This window comes from Tachyglossus aculeatus, chromosome 1, assembly GCF_015852505.1.
Source record: "Tachyglossus aculeatus isolate mTacAcu1 chromosome 1, mTacAcu1.pri, whole genome shotgun sequence".
NCBI classification, from domain to species: Eukaryota; Metazoa; Chordata; class Mammalia; order Monotremata; family Tachyglossidae; genus Tachyglossus; species Tachyglossus aculeatus.
The window spans coordinates 89,737,796-89,758,706 of NC_052066.1; the positions used below are offsets into that span (position 1 = coordinate 89,737,796).

General features: G+C 45.0%; 1 protein-coding gene across 1 annotated transcript in view; it reads right to left on the reverse strand.

Moving 5' to 3' along the window:
* GMPS (guanine monophosphate synthase) overlaps positions 1-20,911 on the reverse strand; it is a 74,641-nt gene that overhangs the window by 44,292 nt on the left and 9,438 nt on the right. The window contains exons 2-3 of the mRNA XM_038752736.1: positions 14,404-14,585; positions 3,394-3,508 (exon numbers count right to left, since the gene is read on the reverse strand). Of these exons, the coding sequence (XP_038608664.1) occupies positions 3,394-3,508; positions 14,404-14,585 (297 nt within the window). The remainder of the gene's footprint in view (positions 1-3,393; positions 3,509-14,403; positions 14,586-20,911) is intronic.

The window sequence follows — 20,911 nt, forward strand, 5'->3', positions numbered from 1 at the left end:
TATATGGCAAAATTTCTCCCCCAACGGCACCTTCACATCATACACCGCCCAAACAGCTCCGGGGGGAAGTGATGGCTATATTGTTGTTTGATCCTCATTTTCCATGGGGAAACTGACCGTCTAGTCCGCTGCAGATTCAAGACCCGTTTTAACCCCAGATCTCCCACCTCTCAATGATTTGGAGTTGACCCATCAACACACTGCTCTAAAAGACAAACTACAAGGTGATAAGGAGGAGCAGAAGGACTGGCTGACTCTGAGGCGCCAGGCATGTACTAATTTGTTTTGATGAAATATTTGGTATTAAAGCCTGTCCCCTTCACTTCCTCTAGTCTAAGTTCCTTGGGGGCAGGGAATGGTCTACCAAGGGTCTATCTTCCCATGCGCTTAGTACAGTGCTCAGCATGTAATAAACAATTAACAAGTACCATAGCTAAGAAATAGATGATGGGAAAGAAAAAATGTGTTTTTGTGAAATTCGGACGAGAATTGATGAAGCACTGAGTCCTCATCAAAATGGATACTGGGTTTTAAAATATTGGTTTACAACATTTAGTTTATTATATGAAATGCTTTAGCCTACTGTGTGCAAAGCATTGCGTAGCTGCGCTACACTGCAAGCTCTCTGTGGTCAGCTAATTGCATTTACTGCTAATCGTTGCTAATTTACTGATAATCGCTAATCCCCTTCTAGACTGTGAGCCCACTGTTGGGTAGGGACCGTCTCTATATGTTGCCAACTTGTACTTCCCATGCGCTTAGTACAGTGTTCTGCACACAGTAAGCGCTCAATAAATACGATTGAATGAATGAATGAATGAATACTGAGCGCTTACTGTGTGCAGAACACTGTACTAAGCGCTTGGGAAGCTTTGCACATAATAAGCGCTTAACAAATACCAACATTATTATTATTATTATTATTACTGCTTGGGGGAGTGCAATATAACAGACACATCCCCTGCCCTCAACGAGCTTACACTCTAGCAGAGGGAACACGTCCACCAACTCTGCTGTACTGTACTCTTCCAAGAGCTTAGTATGCTGCTCTACACAGTTACCGCTCAATAAATAATTAGTTAATTATGGTATTTGTTAAGTGCTTACTATGTATCAGGTGCTGTACTAAACATGGAATAGATAAGAGCAAATCGGGTTGGACACTGTCCCTGTCCCACGTGGGGCTCACGGTCTCAATCCCCATTTTACAGATGAGGTAACAGAGGCACAGGGAAGTGAAGTGACTTGCCCAAGGTCACACGGCAGACAAATGGCGGAGCTGGGATTAGAACCCATTACGTTCTGGTTCCCAGGCCCGTGTCTATTCACTATGCCTGGCTGATTCTCAGTCAATCAAATTCATACTGAATCAGTCAATCAAGTACCACTGATTGTCAAATTATGCAAATGCACTGGCCCATTTAAAAGAAAATATACAGATGGGCTTTATTCCTGCCTCTAAGAGACCTGATGATGCAATGGGGGAAAAAAAAACACTGCAACACCAATTTCCCGCTACAGATCTGACAACGTTTAAGTCAGTACACAGGCAGCTACAAATGGCCTCAAATTCACAAGGTAAGAAAAATAAGTGAATGTATTAACTAACATATTTTATACCGATAATCCTGGCATCAAATTTCATTCTTGACTTAATGAAGCTGCACAGCACCTTTTGAAAAGGAGGTCATTGTTCTCAAAGGATTAAATGGCAAGAGATGAGATGGCTAGCAAAAAAAGAATCAACTTCCTACATAACTCCATTCTAAAGCCAATTTAATTTATCTGACAGAAAAAACAAGCTCTCAGATGTTTACTATAAATTGCCTAAAGATACTCCACAGCATTTTTAAATGTTCCTTCTGAATTTCTGTTTCAAGCTATCCGTATTTCCCCCTAAATTAATCAAAGTAAAACCTACAGTCATTCAGGAAGAGGCCAAATTTTGATCTGGGCGTTTTCTGGTTAGGCGTATTGCCAAAGTCATGCACTGGCTCCAGTGACAAGAACACTGATTGTAATGGTATCTCTATCCAAGAATGAACATTGTTTTATATTTCCTTCATTCCCAGGGTAAGCTATGGAGAGTAAAGGGTATCTATCTGTGGACTTCCTGCTTTCAACAACTTGGAAAATGCTTAATAACGAAGCAAGAAGAGCGCGTCTCTTTAAAGTGGTTCACCCTAACAAAACATACCCTGCTCTGGTCATTTATAAGGACGGTATTCAGCAGTGGTCCAGCCATCCTCTCCCAAGAGTATTCTAAATTGCTCAACTGAGCAGGGAGGAAAGTTCAGCCTGGACAACTACTTCATGTTTCCATGAGACCGGATACTAAAATTACATAGCCTACTTTAAATTATCTGTGACAATATAAAAGGCACAGTTCGGGAAACTGAAATCAAACTGAGAATCCACAACTCTCATTTTTAAGCCTTTGCTCTGACCTCCTCCCCATCTAAACATTTAATTAGTGTCTGAAGGGCAACTGCTCACCAGAGAAGGGGATGGGCCAGCCACAGATTGGATAAGTTTCCTGCAACTAATCAAGGACTGGCCTCATGTCTGGATGCTTAGTCCGGCAGTTACGGAAGCAGAGTGACCTAGCTGAGAAAGCACAGATCTGGATGACCTGGGTTCTAATCCCGCCTCTGCCATTTGTCTGCCTTGTAACCTCGGGCAAGTCACTTCACGTCTCTGGGCCTCAGCTCCCTCATCTGCAAAATGGGGATTCACTAGTGGAATCTCCCACCTACTTCAACTGTGAGCTCCCATGTGGGACCTGAATATCTTGTATCTACCCCAGTGATTAGTACGATGCATAGCACATAGTAAGCACTTAAATATCACTATAAAATACTACTACTACTATTAAATAATATTACTATTACTATAATTATTATTATTATTATGACTTTCCCTCTGCTTTTTGTTTCGGGGGTGGCAGTGGAGGGAGTCAGGCGGGTATTTGTTGAAGCCTTTACTACATGCCTGGCACTGTTCGAAGTGCTGGGGTAGATATAAAGTAATCAGGTTGGACACAGTCCATGTCCCACGTGGGGCTCACAATCTTAACCCCCATTTTACAGATGAAATAACTGAGGCACCGAGAAGTTATATGACTTGCCCAAGGTCACATAGAAGAAAAGAAGAGGAGCTGAATTAGAACCCAGATCCGTTCTCTATCCACTACACTATGCTGCTTCTCAGTGTAGCCCTTCCAATATTCACAAGCAAAGACATGGAGTTTTAGGGCTGTTCCATTATCTTCTTTAAATAGATGTGCCCAATTCATGCTAGCCACTTAAATTACATCCCAAACATAGCATAGGTTCTTTTTCAATTACATGAAAAGCTAAACCACTGCTTTAAGATACAGTCTATGAGAAGTACCTGCATGCCATAGCAAATTCCAAGGACTGGCTTCCCAATGGTAAATATGGCAGGGTCAAACCAGGGAGCATCTTCCGCATACACAGAATTTGGCCCTCCGGAGATGATGATAGCTCTGTGAAAAGATCAAATGTCAAGTAATTTCTGGGGAGTTCTGATCAACCATATTTATTGAGCACTTCCTGTGTGCACAGTACTGTACTAAGCACTTGGGAGAGTACAAGATAACAGAGTTGGTAGACACGTTCCATGCCCCTGATGATCTCATGGTCTGGTGGGGGGGTGGGGATGGAGGGGCAGACATTAATATAAATAAATTTTGGCTATGTACGTAACTGTTGTGGGGCTGAGTGAGGAAAGAATAAACGAGGTATTTGTCCTGTGGTTTATTTTCTTTGCAGAGCCCACGGGGATGTAAATAAAATCGAGAGACTGCCCAATACTAAAAACTTAGATAGGAGACCTTGGAAAACAGGCTGCTATATACCTTATGTCAATTTTAAGGTGTCCCAAAGTAGCACAATGTTTATCATCACCCCTGTGGTCCATCCAACTGAGTCACAACAACAAAACTTTGGTAGTATGGCACTGGGGAATGTCACTGTTACACTGTACTTTCCCAAGCGCTTAGTACAGTGCTCTGCACACAGTAAGCGTTCAATACAATTAAATGGCAGAATGTTTTAGTTGCTCTTAGTACTTCACATTATTAATATTTTAATAATTATTATTATTTATTTTAATTATTGAATATAAATTAATTAATTATTGATTAATTGATTAATTATTAAATATTTATTATTTTAATAAATAATTATTTTGATATTGATTATTATTGCTAATTAATATGTATTTGACACCAATTCTAAGACTAATACGCTCTTCAATTTGTGTTAATACAAACATGCACATATTAATTGCTGTTTCCATTTCGGCCTGAAATAAGAGGCACAAGGATAACTAGAGATTCCTCATGTGAAACACACCAAGCATAATATGGCTCAAAAGAACTTTTACTTTCATTTTCCAAGACCCTTGACTCCAGCCTCCTAGATTTTATGTTACAGCAACAAGATTTTTCGATAAACAGTCAGTCTGAAATGCTGTATAAATCCCGTCACCTCATAGCAGGGATTTGATCCCTGTGTAAAATGAGGTTTTTGAGGAACATTCAGTCAAGACCAAAATAATTCTTTTTTTTTTTTTTCTAAATTAGAAAGGGAAAAAACCCCATCAGTGAGCAGAGCACTGTTCTAAACATTTTCGGGAGTACAACAGTATTAGGAAAATATGATTCTTGCCTTCAGGGAGCTTACAATTTACAGACAGAAGGAAGGAAAAATGGATATGCATGCCCGGAGGAGTTAAGGGAAGGTGTGTATAGATGTGTTAAACGTGTTAAGTGGGAGTTGGGGGATATAAGCTAAGAAGGAGAAGAATCAGGAAAGGGGAGACTTCAGAAGGGCTTTGAAGATAGGGAGAATTGAGACATAGAAGATCTGAAGTGGTAGGGAACTTCAAGTAGGAAGAAGGATATGAGCTCAGGGTCAGCGGTGGGAGACACAACAACAATGTACACTGAAATTAGCTTGTGAAGAAGGAAGATGGATACAGGAGGGAGAGAGCTGATGAATGTACTTCAAAAGAAATGGGCATTACTTTCTACTTGATTCAGAGGAGTGGGTACTATTGGAGGATTTAGAGGTGAAGGGAGTCATGTGCAGTGAGTGATATTTCAGAAAGATGACCTGGGCTGAAAACTGAAATATAGATAGGCAGAGAGACTGGAGACAGGAAGATCAAAGAATACATTCGATTATGATTATAATTTATTAAGCACTTACTATGTGCAAGGCACTGTACTAAGCCCTGGGGTGGATACAAGCAAATCAGACTAGACACAGGCCCTGTCCCAAGCGGGGCTCACAGCCTTAATCTCCATTTTACAGATGAGATAACTGAGGCCCAGAAAATGGAAGTGTCTTGCCCAAGGTCACACAGCAGACAAATGGCAGAGCCAGGATTAGAACCCATGACATTCTGACTCTCAAGCCCAGGCTCTATCCACTTCACCATGCTGCTTGATGTAGTAGATTATCAATCAATCAATGATATTTAAAGAGTGCTTACTATGTGCAGAGTACTTTGTCAAGTGCTTGGGAGAGTACAATCAGCGTTGGAAGACACATTACCTCCCCACAAGAAGCAGCGTGGCTCAGTGAAAAGAGCCAGGGCTTTGGAGTCAGAGGTCATGGGTTCAAATCCCGGCTCCGCCACTTGTCAGCTGTGTGACTTTGGGCAAGTCACTTAACTTCTCTGGGACTCAGTTACCACATCTGTAAAATGGGGATTAAGTCTGTGAGCCCCACGTGGGACAACCTGATTACTTTCTATCTACCCCAACGCTTAGAACAGTGCTTTGCACATAGTAAGCACTTAAAAAATGCCATTATCATTATTATTATTATTATTACCAAGCTTGCATCTAGGGGGGAGACAGACATTACAATAAAGTAACTGTGGCTATATACAGAAGTGCTATTCAGCTGAGGTGAATACCAGGTGCTTAAAGGGTACAATTCCAAGTGCACAGGCAACTTGGGGGAAGGGGGAAGGAGTTCCATGCCAGAGGGAGGATGTGGGCAAGGGGTTGAGATTGAAACAGAGTACAGACTGAGGTATAGCAAGTTGACTTTAGAGGAGTTAAGCGTGAGAACTGGGTTGGAGCAAGAAGTCAGCAAGGTGATTGAGAGCTTAAAAGTCAACAGTAAGGAGTTTCCCTTTGATGCGGAGGTGGATGGGCAACCACTGGAGGTTCCTGAGGAGTGAGGAGGTGGAGACTGAACGCTTTCTTAGAAAAACGACCCTGGAAGCAAAATGAAGTACGGACTGGAGTGGGGAGAGACAAGGGGCAGGGAGGTCAGCATGGAGACTGATGCAGTAAATCAAGACAGGATAGGATAAGTGCTTGGATTAATGTGGCAGCAGTTTGGATGGAGAGGAAAGGGTGGATTTTAGCAATGTTGTCAAGTTAAAAGCGACGTGGTTTAGAAACAGGCTGAATCTCTGAGTTGAATAAGTGAGATGAGTTGAGGAGAATGCCAACGTTGAGGGATCGTGAGATAGGGAGGGTAGTGGTTTTGTCCACAGTGATGGGAAAGACAGGGTCTGGGTGGGGAGATGAGGAGTTCTGTTTTGGACATATTTAGCTTGAGGCGTCAGCAGACCTCCAGATAGAGATGTTCTGCAGGGAGGAGGAAACGCAGGGCTGCAGAGGAAGATTTGGGAATCACCCATGTACAGTGGAAGCTGTGAAGAATAGACAGGAACCCAGAACTGAGCCTTGAGGAGGGTGAGAGGCAGAGGAGGAGCCCACGAAAGCACTTGAGAATGAGTGGCTACAGAGCTAGAACTAGGAGAGGATGATGTCAGCGAAGCTAAAGTCGGCTAAGGAGCCCACGAAAGTGTTTGAGAATGAGGGGCTACAGAGACAGAACTAGGAGAGGATGATGTCGGTGAAGCCAAGGTTGGCTAAGGTTTCAAGAAGTGGGTGGTCGGGTGTTGAAGGTAGCTGGGAGATAGAACAAGTAGCTCAACCGGGACAGTGATCCGTTAACTGAAAAAGAAGAGATGAGATTTAGCAACAGACTGAATATGAGTGTTGACAGAGAGGGAGGACTCAAGGAGAACGCTATGGTTGTGGGTTGAAGCTGCGTGGCTCGGTGGAAAGAGTGCGGGCTTGGGAGTTGGAGGTCATGGGTTTGAATCCCAACTCAGCCACTTGTCAGCTGTGTGATCTCGGGCAAGCCACTTAACTTCTCTGTGCCTCAGTTCCCTCATCCGTAAAATGGAGATTAAGACTGTGAGCCCCACGTGGGACAACCTGATCACCTTGTATCTCCCCAGCGCTTAAAACAGTGCTTTGCACATACTAAGCGCTTAACAAATACCACCATTATTATTATTTCATTCATGGAGAATGGTGACAGAGAAAGGAGAGTTAGGTGGAGGAGAGGATTCAGCAAAGAATATGAGTTTTGGACATTCTAAGTTTATGGGATTATTGGGGCATGGCTGTAAAAGTGTTCCGGAGGCAGGTGGAAATGTACAACTGCAGTAGGGGTGAGAATTTAGAGAAGGTGACGAAGTCACCCCATAGGTGAAAGTTGAAGCCTTGGGAGTTGGATGAGAGCTCCAAGGGAGTGACAGTTCATCTCTCACCCCTCAACTGCTGCTTCAACAGTCCCACATCCCCCAGGCTCTTGAGGACTCACACCCCACCGCTGAACTTGGTAAATATCTTTACACTCTTTTGCTTCCCCCTAACTGTAATTTATTTTAGTGTCTGTCTTCCCTGCTAGACAGGAGCAATAGCATTTACTGAACACGCACATGGTGTGACACGCTACTTTAGTTTGCACACAGTAAGCGCTCAATAAATACGACTGATTGATTTAGGTGCTTGGGAAGCACAGAATAACCAAGCGATACATTCCCTGCCCAAAAGGAGCTCTCTCTCTAATGGGGGAGACAAACACTCAGAGCTCTGTAAGGGCAGGGATCACGCCTCCTAACTCTGTGCACTCTCCCAAGTTCTTGGTACAGTTCTCTGCACGGAGAAAGTGCTCGACATAAATGCTATTGATTGATTGGTTGATTGCAGGAGACACAGAACAGAATTTGAAGGATATCCAGAGTTGGGGGATGGAAGGCAGAGGAAAAACTAGTCAAAGAGGCTGAGAAAGAGTAGTCAGAGGTAAGAGGCAGCAGGGCTTAGTAAAAAGAGCATGGGCCTAGAAGCCTGAGGATCTGGGCTCCACAATCCTGGTGCCGCCCCTTGTCTGCAACTCACTTAACTTCTCTGTGACTCGGTTATCTCATCTGTAAAATGGGGATTAAGACTGTGAGCCCTCCATGGGACGGGGACTGTGACCGACCCAGCGCTTAGTACGCTGCCTGGCATATAGTAAGTGCTTAACAAATATCATTAAAAAACCAAACAAAAAAAAAAGGAGAACCAGGAGAGAACTGTGTCAGTAGAATCAGTTAAACCACTTTGCCAGGAGAAGAGAGTGGAGCACAGTGTCAAAGGGAGCTGAGATGTCAGAAGGACTAAGGTATAAGGTATATTAGACTTTGTAAGGAGGTAGCCACTGGAGAATGAGTGGAGGGGCTGGAACCAAGCTGGAGAGGGTTGAGAAGGGAAAGCGAGGAGAGGAAGTGATGACAGCAAGGTCTATACAGTCAAATGGGAGCAGAGAGCTGGGACAAAAGCTGTGGGTGTAGTGAGATCCAAAGGCTTATTCATAATAACCATAATAATATTGATAGTAGCATTTGTTAAGTGCTTACTATGTGCCAGGCACTGTACTAAGCATTGGGGTAGATACAAGATCACTGGGTTGGACACATTTCTGGTCCCACACTGGGCTCACCATCAATCCCCACTTACACATGAGGTAACAGGCACAGAGAAGTAAAGTGACTAGCTCAAGGTCACACAGCAGACTCACAGCGGAGCCAGTATTAGAACCCAGGTCCTTCCGACTCCTAGGCCCATGCTCTATCGGGACAAGGGAGATGTATATATGTTTGTACATGTTTATTACTCTATTTATTTATTTATTTTATTTGTACATATCTATTCTATTTATTTTATTTTGTTAGTATGTTTGGTTTTGTTCTCTGTCTCCCCCTTTTAGACTGTGAGCCCACTGTTGGGTAGGGACTGTCTCTATATGTTGCCAATTTGTACTTCCCAAGCGCTTAGTACAGTGCTCTGCACATAGTAAGCGCTCAATAAATACGACTGATGATGATGATGATGCGAGCATGTAAGAAGGCCAACAAGCCCTTCCTAAAACAAAACCAGTGAAGAGGCACTCTGTCTCCAACCTGCAAGATCTAAAGCAGCGTGGCCTAGTGGATAGAGCCCGGACCGGGAGTCCGAAGGACCCGGGTTTTAATCCCCAGCTCTGCCACTCGTTTGCTGTGTGACCTCGGGCAAGTCACCTCACTGTGCTTCACTTACCTCATCTGTGAAATGGGGATTAAGATTCTGAGCCGCACGTGCAACAGGGATCTCTGTCCAATCTGATTTTCTTCTATCTGCCCCAGCGCTTAGAACAGTGCCTGGCACGTAGTAAGTTCTTAACAAGTGCCATTACCAAAAAAAAAAAAAAAAAAAAGTAGGAACCTCATCATCATCATCATCAATCGTATTTACTGAGTGCTTACTGTGTGCAGAACACTGTACTGAGCGCTTGGGTAGCACAAATTGGCAACATATAGAGACAGTCCCTACCCAACAGTGGGCTCACAGTCTAAAAACTTGAGTAGTTGCAACTGCGATTCCGAGAGCCAACTAATACCAGAATGTTTATTAGGGAAAGTGACAATACTTAAGGATCTAGTATAATAATATAATAATAATAATAATAATGATAATGGTATTTGTTTAGTGCTTATGTGCAAAGCACTGTTCTAAGCACTGGGGGGATACAAGGTGATCAGCTTGTCCCACGTGGGGCTCACAATCTTAATCCCCATTTCACAGTTGAGGTAACTGAGGCACAGAGAAGTTAACTGACTTGCCCAAAGTCACACAGCCGATAAATGGCGGAGCCGGCATTAGAACCCATGACCTCTACAACCAAGTGGCAGGCAACAGCCAAACCATGTTGCCCAGTCCTCCCTTTCCTGTCCCACAGTGCCATCATGCTTGACAGGAGTCAAAAGAGAGATCAACGATCAACGGTGCAGGAGTGAGAAACAAAGATTGTTTCTACCAATTATGGAAACTCTCAACTAAACAAATCAGAAAGAAGTAATCACTCTTCCTGAGAGATGTATTACCCTCTGCACCCGGCTATTTTGGAGCTAGCATCTAAAAGGCATTCAACCCCTGGCCCACGTCCTTCCCCTGACTGGAATGCCCTCCTCCCTCCGCACATCCGCCAAACTAGCCCTCTTCCTCCCTTCAAAGCCCCACTGAGAGCTCACCTCCTCCAGAAGGCCTTCCCAGACTGAGCCCCCTTTTTCCTCTGCTCCTCCCCATTGCCCCCCCACCTCCTTCCCCTCCCCACAGCACTTGTATTTATTTGTACAGATTTATTACTCTATTTATTTTACTTGTACATATTTATTCTATTTATTTTATTAATGACGTGCATACAGTTATAATTCTATTTATTCTAATGGTTTTGACACCTGTCTACATGTTTTGTTTTGTTGTCTGTCTCCCCCTTCTAGCCTGTGAGTCCGTTGTTGGGTAGGGACCGTCTCTGTACGTTGCTGACTTGTACTTCCCAAGCGCTTAATACCGTGCTCTGCACACAGTAAGTGCTCAATAAATAAGACTGAATAAATGAATGAACTCCAGATACTAAACATTTGCCTCAGGGCGGCTAAGTGTCTTACAAATGGACCTTAAAATGTCACTCTCTCAGGCTTAGAAACCCTAATGAGAGGACCTGACAGAAGCTGGCAAAGCTTCAGCAGGTGCCGGGGAAAGCGGAGAGGCCGTGGTCCGTTGTCATCAGTCAGCGTTCAATAAATACGATTGAATAAATGAATCAGTAGCTGAGGCCGCAGTCGTTCACAAACAAGGATGACGTTTCCCGCCGCATCTCCCTCAAGGGCTCCGCACGTGTTTGAGTACATCTAAGTCGGCCAATCCAACACCGGCAGCGTTTACCGAACCCCTTCCATCTCCCCAGAGGCAGGAGGGTTTAGCGTTCCCCCTTTGTTGCTTCCTCGTCCCTCTTCTGCCCGACACCTTTTGGGAGTAAGGGCTCAAAATACCGGACTTCTTGAATGAAAAGAAACCACTCCATGAGGAGCTATTCCAAGCCCCATGTAGCTGCCGGGACCTCCGGGAGGAGGGGGGTGGGGGAAAGGAAGGAGTGGTGGCAAGTGGAAGGGCCCAGGACCTCACCTGCAAACTAGGTGTGTGATAACGACAGTCCACGTTTTAGCCAAGATGCCACGTTCCCTTGCCACATACTTTACCTAAGCATCCCTTAAAATGTCTACCCCATTATTAAAAAAAAAAAAAAGAGAAGGAAGGTAGACACCTTAAAGTGGGGGCTGGTCTTCTGCTCAGGGGTGCTTGCGGATTTGGTTCAATGGGGAGTAACATCGGAGAGAACCAATGGTGATAATAGTTATGTTCAACTTTTTGGGCAGGTGAAGCATGCAGTTTGTGCCTCGCTTAATCTACGTATTAAACTTAATGCCCATCAGCCTATCGCCTCCCATGATCTCAACCAGCCAGACGGAGAGGCTCCGGGCAAAGACAAACCCTCGGGAGCCCCGGGCCAGATACCGTCTAAGAAGGTAACGCAAAGGAACTGGAATTGATTGATTATGATAATTAGGCGGAAGAAGCTCAATGTAATGGTCCATCTTGTATAGTATACAAGGCTGGGGGAAACATCCGTGGCTGCTGCTCACTGTCCTCTGAAGGGAAGGCGGAGACGGGCCGGGCCCAAAAGACCTCTTGGCCGGGGGACGTCCGTGCCGGTCCGGCCAGTTAAGGACCTGATCATCGAACGGGACTGATCATCCCGCGATAAGAAATTCTCAATGCCCCTAGGTTGAGGGCTTAAATAGTGTCAGAGATCTCACTGCCATTGGGTGGAGGGCTTCACAGAAGCAGCATCCATTGCGCTTGATGTTTTTCTGTATGTTAAAAAATGTTTTCTGACTGTAATACTGAATATCGTGGTTTATTCTGTCAGTAAAGCCGAGTCACGAACCCCTTTTTCCCTAATTGACTCTATTGGGACGTAACAGCAGTGCCACATATTGGTAAAAGCAGCATAATCTAATGGACAGAGCATGGGCCTGTAAATCAGAAGGACCTGGATCCTAATCCCTATTCCGCCACTTGTCCGCTGTGACACCCTTGGCAAGTCGCTCAACTTCTCTGTGCCCCCGTTTCCTCATCTATACAATGGGGATTAAGATTTTTGAGTCCCATGAGGCACGTGGACTGTATCCAACCTGATTCGCTTGTATCTATCCTATCGCCTAGTACACTGCCTGGAACATAGTAAGCACAACTACCATTCAAAAATAAAAAATAAAAATCTGTCACCATGTATAATGCCTGTAACTTACAGGGGAAGGATGATACATGACCCCAGTCTGCTTGTTCACTAGGAAAGTTTCATTAGACTGTTTCCTAGGTCTTTAGGCTTGAAACGCAATAGTGCCCACTTTAATATGCTGAGTAATGTGAGGTAGAGGCAGGAATGAAGACGGATGAGCAAGAGTAGCAATATCAGGACATCAAAAAGTTGGCTTGCAACTTGAATCCTTCTTTTCTGCTCTATTTACAGTGGACTCACAAAAGACAGAATTGTGTCAAAGCCACAGAGGGAGAAGGACTTACAAGTGGAAAGAAAGAAAAAACGGAAGCAATCGAGATGCTAGAAATTCTCCCAGTCCCCAGACTTGCTTCAGGAAGCTTCTCCTTGATAGAAGCTCTCAAAATGAGTGTATGCAATAATCAATCCAGGAGCTTTCAACCTCAAAATATCCAAAAACAGAGCAGAATCAACCAACATTAACCACATTTAGAAGTGTGTACTACTAATTGGCAAACGAAAGCACGATTGAGAGAAGTAAAAAAAGGAACAGGAGACCTTTCCTATACCTTCTAAGATAAAGTAGGACAACAAAATCAGAGCAAAAGCGGCACATCTGGAAATTAAAAATGTCACTTTCACAGCTTGTGCTCTGAAAAACTATTGCTAATTTTTAAGTCACTTTTATTTCTTCAAAGGTACGTAACAAGCAATTTAACCAATGGTATAAGCTTGCACGTGGACAATCTTACAAATGCATATATAACACATGCAGTAAAGATTGGATAGATTGCTACTGCCCAAGTCTGTTAACACACAGGGGGAGAAGAGAAACTTTTTCTAAGAACCTTAAGTTGTGGCATCCCTTTTCCAATCAAACCAAGACTCGGGTTTGCTGACCCTCAAAGCAAAGTGCAAGGCAGGGCACGTTAAACGCCCAAGCACTCGATAAAGCGAGCTCCACAGCTAAGGGATTCTCAAGGCAGGAGACAGATCTAAGCTGGCTGTGACTTATTGAATTCTTACTCATTCTTCCTTCAGAAGTGAGAGAGCACTATGTCACAACAACAATTTCTGCCAAGTTTTACAAAAAATATTTGTATTTGTTCTCTTGTCACATTTGCATTGAACTGTCTTCAGCTGCCTTGTAACTATACATCTTAAAAGTCCACCTGTATTTACCTTGGTAGAGGGGGGGTAAGGAAGGCAAAGAGTTGGGGCGAATGGAGAAGGAGGGGGGCATTTCCCACCAGAGATGCTCTAATAGCCAAAAAAAAGGCCTAACATAAAAAAGGGAGGCCTTTTAAGTCTTGGAAGACTCATATCAGTTATTCCCTCTTTTTTTTCTAATTGTATTTGTTAAGAGCTTATTATGTGCCAGGCACTGGACTAAGCACTGGGGTAGATAAGCTAATCAGGCTGGACACAGTCCATGTCCCACATGGGGCTCAGAGTCTTAATCCTCAATTGTATAGATGAAGCAACTGAGGCACAGAAGTGAAGTGACGCCCAAGGTCACACAGCAGACACTTGCAAGAGTTGCTCTGAACTGAAGCTGGGATGCAAGAAAAGAAACTGTGTTTACATTAAAAAACAACAAACAGCCATGGGAAATTTCTAGTGAAAGAGAACATGGTCTCTAATTTCCTTAGGAGCAGCAGTTCAGAGGCTTAAAAGGTAAAAATGAAAAGACATGAGATATGAACCGCGCAATCAGCAGGCCTTAGACAAGACCTGGTGGTCTCCTCGTGCCACTGATGAATGTATCTGTAATTTACTTATTTATATTCATGTTTGTCTCTCCCCCTAGACTGCGTTGTGGGCAGGGAATGTGTCATGCTGCACTCTCCCAAGAGCTTAGTACAGTGCTCTGCGCACAGTAAGCACTCCATTTAACTAATAAAGTAAAGGCACCTACCGGAATCCTTGCTCCTTGATGGCAAAGGCTGGGGTTTCCAAGGGGAAGATCTCGGACTGCACAAACAGCTCTCGGACTCTTCGGTCTATGACTTTTCCATACTGAGCTCCAGCATCCAAAATGACGACAGCTCCTTCATAGTGATGGCGGCCATCCTTCAGGTCTCCGCCAGCGTTTTCCAGCTGCGAAAATGTTTTACCAAAATCAGTTTTACAATCAAAAGGACTTCTCTGCCAGAAAGAAATCTGGGTACCAGCTCCAAAACTGAAAGGGAAACATAGTTGAAAAGACATTCTACTAAATCACTGGTATTAAGAAAAACACCCTCAATGAATTAATCATCAGGGGAAAAAAATGTATGCCCAATTTTGTATTATTATTATATTTGTTAAGCACTTATTCCTCTCTCAGGATCGCACCTGGAGAGCTTCCAGTACTCTACCAGTCTCACCTACGGGAGAGAGAGTCTAGCAGAGGCCTACCCATTCCATTCCTAGCTTGGGCAGCAGTGGAAAGCAATCTGCAACAAGTCAAAACTCACCTGTGCTGAGCAGCAGCAGCATGGGAGAGAGTCAAGGGAGGAGACTCAAGTTTACCGCGCAGAAGGCAGCAGTGGAAAACCACTTCCGTATTTTTATCAAGAAAACTACGGATACGCTACCAGAAAGATGCAGATGGAGAGTGGGGCGTTCTGGGGAAGATGTGTCCATGGAGTCGTGATGGGTTGGAAACAACTCGACGGCGTAAGACAAGACAAGAAGCACTCACTACAGCTCAAGCACTGTACTAAGTGCTGGGGTGGATACAAGATAATCAGGTCACCATCCCCATCCCACATAGGGGTCATTCAGGGGAATAAACTTAGATATTGAAATGGCCACCTCGCAGTCACTCACTCACTCCAAGGCATTTCCTTAGCTCCCAGAACTGTACTAAGTTCCATCCTAAAGAAGACAATCCTCTCAAAGGTCACCAATGATCTCCTGCTTGCCAAATCCAATGGCTCCTACTCTATCCTAATCCTCCTCGACCTCTCAGCTGCCTTCGACACTGTGGACCACCCCCTTCTCCTCAACACGCTATCCAACCTTGGCTTCACAGACTCCGTCCTCTCCTGGTTCTCCTCTTATCTCTCCGGCCGTTCATTCTCAGTCTCCTTTGCGGGCTCCTCCTCCCTCTGCCATCCCCTTACTGTAGGGGTTCCTCAAGGGTCAGTTCTCGGTCCCCTTCTGTTCTTTATCTACACTCACTCCCTTGGTAAACTCACTTGCTCCCACGGCTTCAACTATCATCTCTACGCTGATGACACCCAAATCTACATCTCTGCCCCTGCTCTCTCTCCCTCCCTTCAGGCTCGTGTCTCCTCCTGCCTTCAAGACATCTCCTTCTGGATGTCTGCCCGCCATCTAAAACTCAATATGTCCAAGACTGAACTCCTTATCTTCCCTCCCAAACCCTGCCCTCTCCCTGACTTTCCCATCTCTGTTGACGGCATACCACACTTCCCATCTCACAAGCCCACAACCTTGGTGTCATCCTCGACTCCGCTCTCTCGTTCACCCCTCATATCCAAGCCGTCACCAAACCTTACGGTCTTACCTCCGCAACATTGCCAAGACCCGCCCTTTCCTCTCCATCCGAACCGCTACCCTGCTCGTTCAAGCTCTCTCATCCTATCCCGTTTGGACTACTGTATCAGCCTCCTCTCCGATCTCCCATCCTCCTGTCTCTTCCCCACTTCAATCCATACTTCACGCCGCTGCCTGGATCATCTCTGTGCAGAAACACTCTGGGCACGTTACTCCCCTCCTCAAAAATCTCCAGTGGCTACCAGTCAACCTACGCATCAGGCAAAAACTCCTCACTCTCGGCTTCAAGGCTGTCCATCACCTCGCCCCCTCCTACCTCACCTCCCTTCTTTCCTTCTACAGCCCAGCCCGCACCCTCCGCTCCTCTGCCACTAACCTCCTCACCGTGCCTCATTCTCGCCTGTCCCGCCGTCAACCCCCGGCCCACGTTCTCCCCCGGCCTGGAATGCCCTCCCTCCCCACATCCGCCAAGCTAGCTCTCTTCTTCCCTTCAAAGCCCGAGAGCTCACCTCCACCAGGAGGCCTTCCCAGACTGAGCCCCCTCCCTCCTCTCCCCCTCCCCCGACCCTACCTCCTTCCCTTCCCCACTGCACCTGTATATGTTTGTACAGATTACTCTATTTTACTTGTACATATTTCCTATTCTATTTATTTTATTTTGTTGATATGTTTTGTTTTGTTGTTCGTCTCCCCCTTCCAGACTGTAAGCCCGTTGTTGGGTAGGGACCGTCTCTATATGCTGGCAACTTGTACTTCCCAAGCACTTAGTACAGTGCTCTGCATACAGTAAGTGCTCCATAAATAAGATTGAAAGAATGAATGAATCCTCTTCTTAAAGATTTCCATTTACTAAGCTCCTAACTTCCCAGTCTGATCTAAACTAAAGATGTCAATCCCCTTGTCAAAAGTTTTCATTTACAACCAACCTTGTTCACTGAAAAAAAGAGGTTTTCTACATCTCTCTTTCTGTGGAAGCTCACAAAATAGGCCAAGATTCAAACTTAAAGAGCAGAGATAGTGTAAATTGGCTATGCCAATAGCCCCTGAGCCCCAGGATTTTAAAGTAATACTAGCGGTATTTACTGAACACCTGCAGAGTCAATGCTCTATGCTAAGCATAGAGGAAAGAACACAGAAGCATGAGACATAAAAGGAACATACACTCTTAACAATGGGGGACAATCAGTCATAATAATAATAATAATGGCATTTCTTAAGCACCTACTATATGCAAAGCACTGTTCTAAGCACTTGGGTGGATACAAGTTAATCAGGTTGGACGCAGTCCTTAACCCACATGGGGCTCACGGTCTTAATCCCCATTTTACCAAAGACATAACCGAGGCGTAGAGAAGCTAAGCGACTTCTCTGAGGTCACAGAGCAGACATGTGGCAGAGCCAGGATTAGAACCCATGTCCACTGATTCCCAAGCCGGTGCTCTTGCCATTAGGCCATGCTGCTTATTTACTAAACACTTACTATGTGCAGAGCACTGCACTAAGTGCTTGGGACAGCACAGTACAACAGAGTTAGCAGACAAGTACCTTGCCCATAACAAGCTTAGAATCTACAGGAAAGACATAAAAATATAACCAGGGGCATCAGAATGAATATTCAAATATACACAAATGCTCTATTATTACTCTATGTATTTTACTTGTACATATTCTATTTATTTTATTTTGTTAATATGTTTTGTTCTCTGTCTCCCCCTTCTAGACTGTGAGCCCACTGTTGGGTAGGGACCGTCTCAATATGTTGCCAACTTGTACTTCCCAAGCGCTTAGTACAGTGCTCTGCACACAGTAAGCGCTCAATAAATATGACTGAATGAACGAATGAATGAGGATGGGTATAAATATGTAAATGCTAGCGGTGGCTGTTGGTTTGATTTAATTTGCAGTGATCGGCATTCTTTTAAGGTATTTGTTAAGCACTTACTACGTGCCAGGCCCCGAAGGTTGGACGCGGGCCACGTCCCACAGTCTTAATGCCCATTTTACAGATGAAATAACTGAGACACAGAGAAGTGACTTGCCCAAAGTCACTGGGCAGACAAGTGGCAGAGCCAAGATTAGAAACCGGGTCCTTCTGACTCCTGAGTCCGTGCTCTATCCAAAAAAGGCCAAATTAATCAGGGAAGGCTTTTTGGAGGAGGAGGGATTTTTAGGATGGCCACAAATTAACACAACTACCAGAAATTGAGTCAGAGCGTTGTCCAGGGACCCTCTGCTCTTCTGGCAATCCAGGTCCAGGAAGTACAGAGGCTTCAAAAGGAAAAGGTCTTTTTTCTTAGAAAGCCTAGTCGGAGTTCAGGTAGGCATTAAGCGTTGAGAGTGGCAAATGTCTTGCTTCATAAACGGTATAAATCGTACACCAGGGCAACAGTGATCCACACCAGATGTGTGGAACTGGCACATCCTTTGTATGCCTCCGGAGAACAAGAGGCTTCAAAAGTCTGCTGGGAATAAACTCTGAGAATTCAATAAGAATCAAGTTGAGACGGTAAGTCTTGTTTTCCCAGGTGGCTCCTACAGTTTCCCCCGAGTAGAGTTTAAGCTCCTGAGGAACAGGAACCACGTGTTATGAACAATTATTCTATTCTGCCAAGGGCTTAGTATAGGGTTTTGCACACAGTACTCAATCAGCAAATACTAGTTATGCTGGTGCTTCTCTACGTGCTTAGAAGCACTGAGCTAAACGCTGGAAAAAGACGATAATGCGGTCGGGCACAGTGCCTGCCTCTTATGGGGTTCCCAGTGCAAGGAGGAACAGGTATTTTAACTCCATTTTACAGATGAGAGACTGAGGCTTAGAGAAGTGACTTGCCCAAGGTCACGCAGAAGACAAGGAGCAGAGCAGGGACTCCCGACTAACCTAGCACTGACTAGGCCAAGCTGCTTCTTGACTGATTAGCAGATACAATCTGGCAGGTGACAGACTACAGTTAATAATAACAGCATTTATTAAGCGCTTACTATGTGCAAAGCACTGTTCTAAGCACTGGGGAGGTTACAAGGTGATGAGGTTGTCCCACGGGGGGCTCACAGTCTTCATCCCCATTTGACAGACGAGGGAACTGAGGCCCAGAGAAGTTAAGTAACATGCCCAAAGTCACACAGCTGGCAAGTGGTGGAGCCAGGATTTGAACCCATGACCTCTGACTCCAAAGCGCGGGCTCTTTCCACTGAGCCACGCTGCTTCTCTAAGCAGCAGTTGGTGAAGAGAAGGTATAATATTGGCACCAGTTCTGCTTTACTGTTTACTGCCTTCCTGCTTTTGCACCTGTACGTCTGTAAAAAGCACTTGGGACACCTGGGAAAGATGTAACTTGGGTGTCATTTTAAAACAAGGTAGAGGGTTACTTCACAAAACTAACAGTAAGACGTGACTGTGGAATAATAATGATGGTATTTGTTAAGCGCTTACTATGTGCCAAGCACTAGTCTAAGCGCTGGAATAGGTTAAGGGTTGGAATGAATGCTTCTACCTGCTCATGACCCCTCTCTGGATGGCACCTGGAGACTTTCCAGTTCTCTACCAGTCTCGGCGATGCGAGGGAGAGTCAAGCAGAGGCATACCCGTTCCATTCCTAGCTTGGGCAGAGGCTAATAACAACGATGGTAATAATAACAATAATCGTTATTATTATCATTATTATGGCATTTATTGAGCGCTACGTGCCAGGCACTGTACTAAGAGCTGGGGTGGATACAAGCAAATTGGGTTGGACACAGTCCCTGCCTCACATGGGGCTCAGTCTCAATCCCCACTTTACAGATAAGGTAACTGAGGCCCAGAGATGTAAAAGTGACTTGCCTAAGGTCACACAGCAGACTAGTGGTGGAGCCGGAATTAGAACCCATTACCTTGATTCCCAGGCCCATGCTCTATTCACTATGCCATGCTGCTTCTCTTAGGAGTGGCCAGCGAGTGGGAGGCAATCTGCTACACGTCCAACTCACCTGTGCTGGGCAGCAGCGTCATGGGAGAGAATTGAGGACAGAGACTCAGTTTACTGTGCAGAAGGCGGCAACTGCAAACCCCTTCTGTATTTCTACCCAAAAAACCCAGCGGATACGCTACCAGAACGACTGCAGATGGAGGTGGGGCGTTCTGGGAGAGACGTGCCCATGGAATCGCTTTAGGCCGGAGACGACTCGATAGCGTAAGACAAGATCAATCAATCAATCAATCGTATTTATTGAGCGCTTACTATGTGCAGAGCACTGTACTAAGCGCTTGGGAAGCACAAATTGGCAACATATAGAGACAGTCCCTACCCAACAGTGGGCTCGCAGTCTAAAAGATCCGTCCCTGAAGGGCCCTGGGGAATACTCTGACCAGTCTCCATCCGAAGAAAGCTGCTGAGGGAAGATGGGGTGGGGATAAGCCATCTTGGAGAGGGGGAGCAGTGACCTGAACAGCAGCTGGTGGTGGCCAGCTCAGGCTCTAGAAGGGGGTTGGGGGTGAGAGGAGGGAAGGCTGAAGTGTGGGGACATGACACTACCGTTTTCCATGTTCCTAAATAAAGTCCTCTGAGGCTTTCGCTCTGGGGCAAGGGGCTCAAGGGGGGGGGGAAATATTTAAATTAAGGAAAATCCCTGCACAAAGTCGCAATCCCACCTCCCTCTCACTCAAATTTCCTGTCACCTCGGGACCACAAAGAACAGATCGTTGTTGCCCAAGGGAAGAATTCCACGTGAAAACTTATGAGACAGTTTATGAAGGCCCCTCCTCCAGGAGGCCTTCCCAGACTGAGCCCCTTCCTTCCTCTCCCCCTCATCCCCCTCTCCATCTTTCCATCTTACCTCCTTCCCTTACCCACAGCACCTGTATATATGTATATATGTTTGTACATTATTTATTACTCTATTTATTTTACTTGTACATATCTATTCTATTTATTTTATTTTGT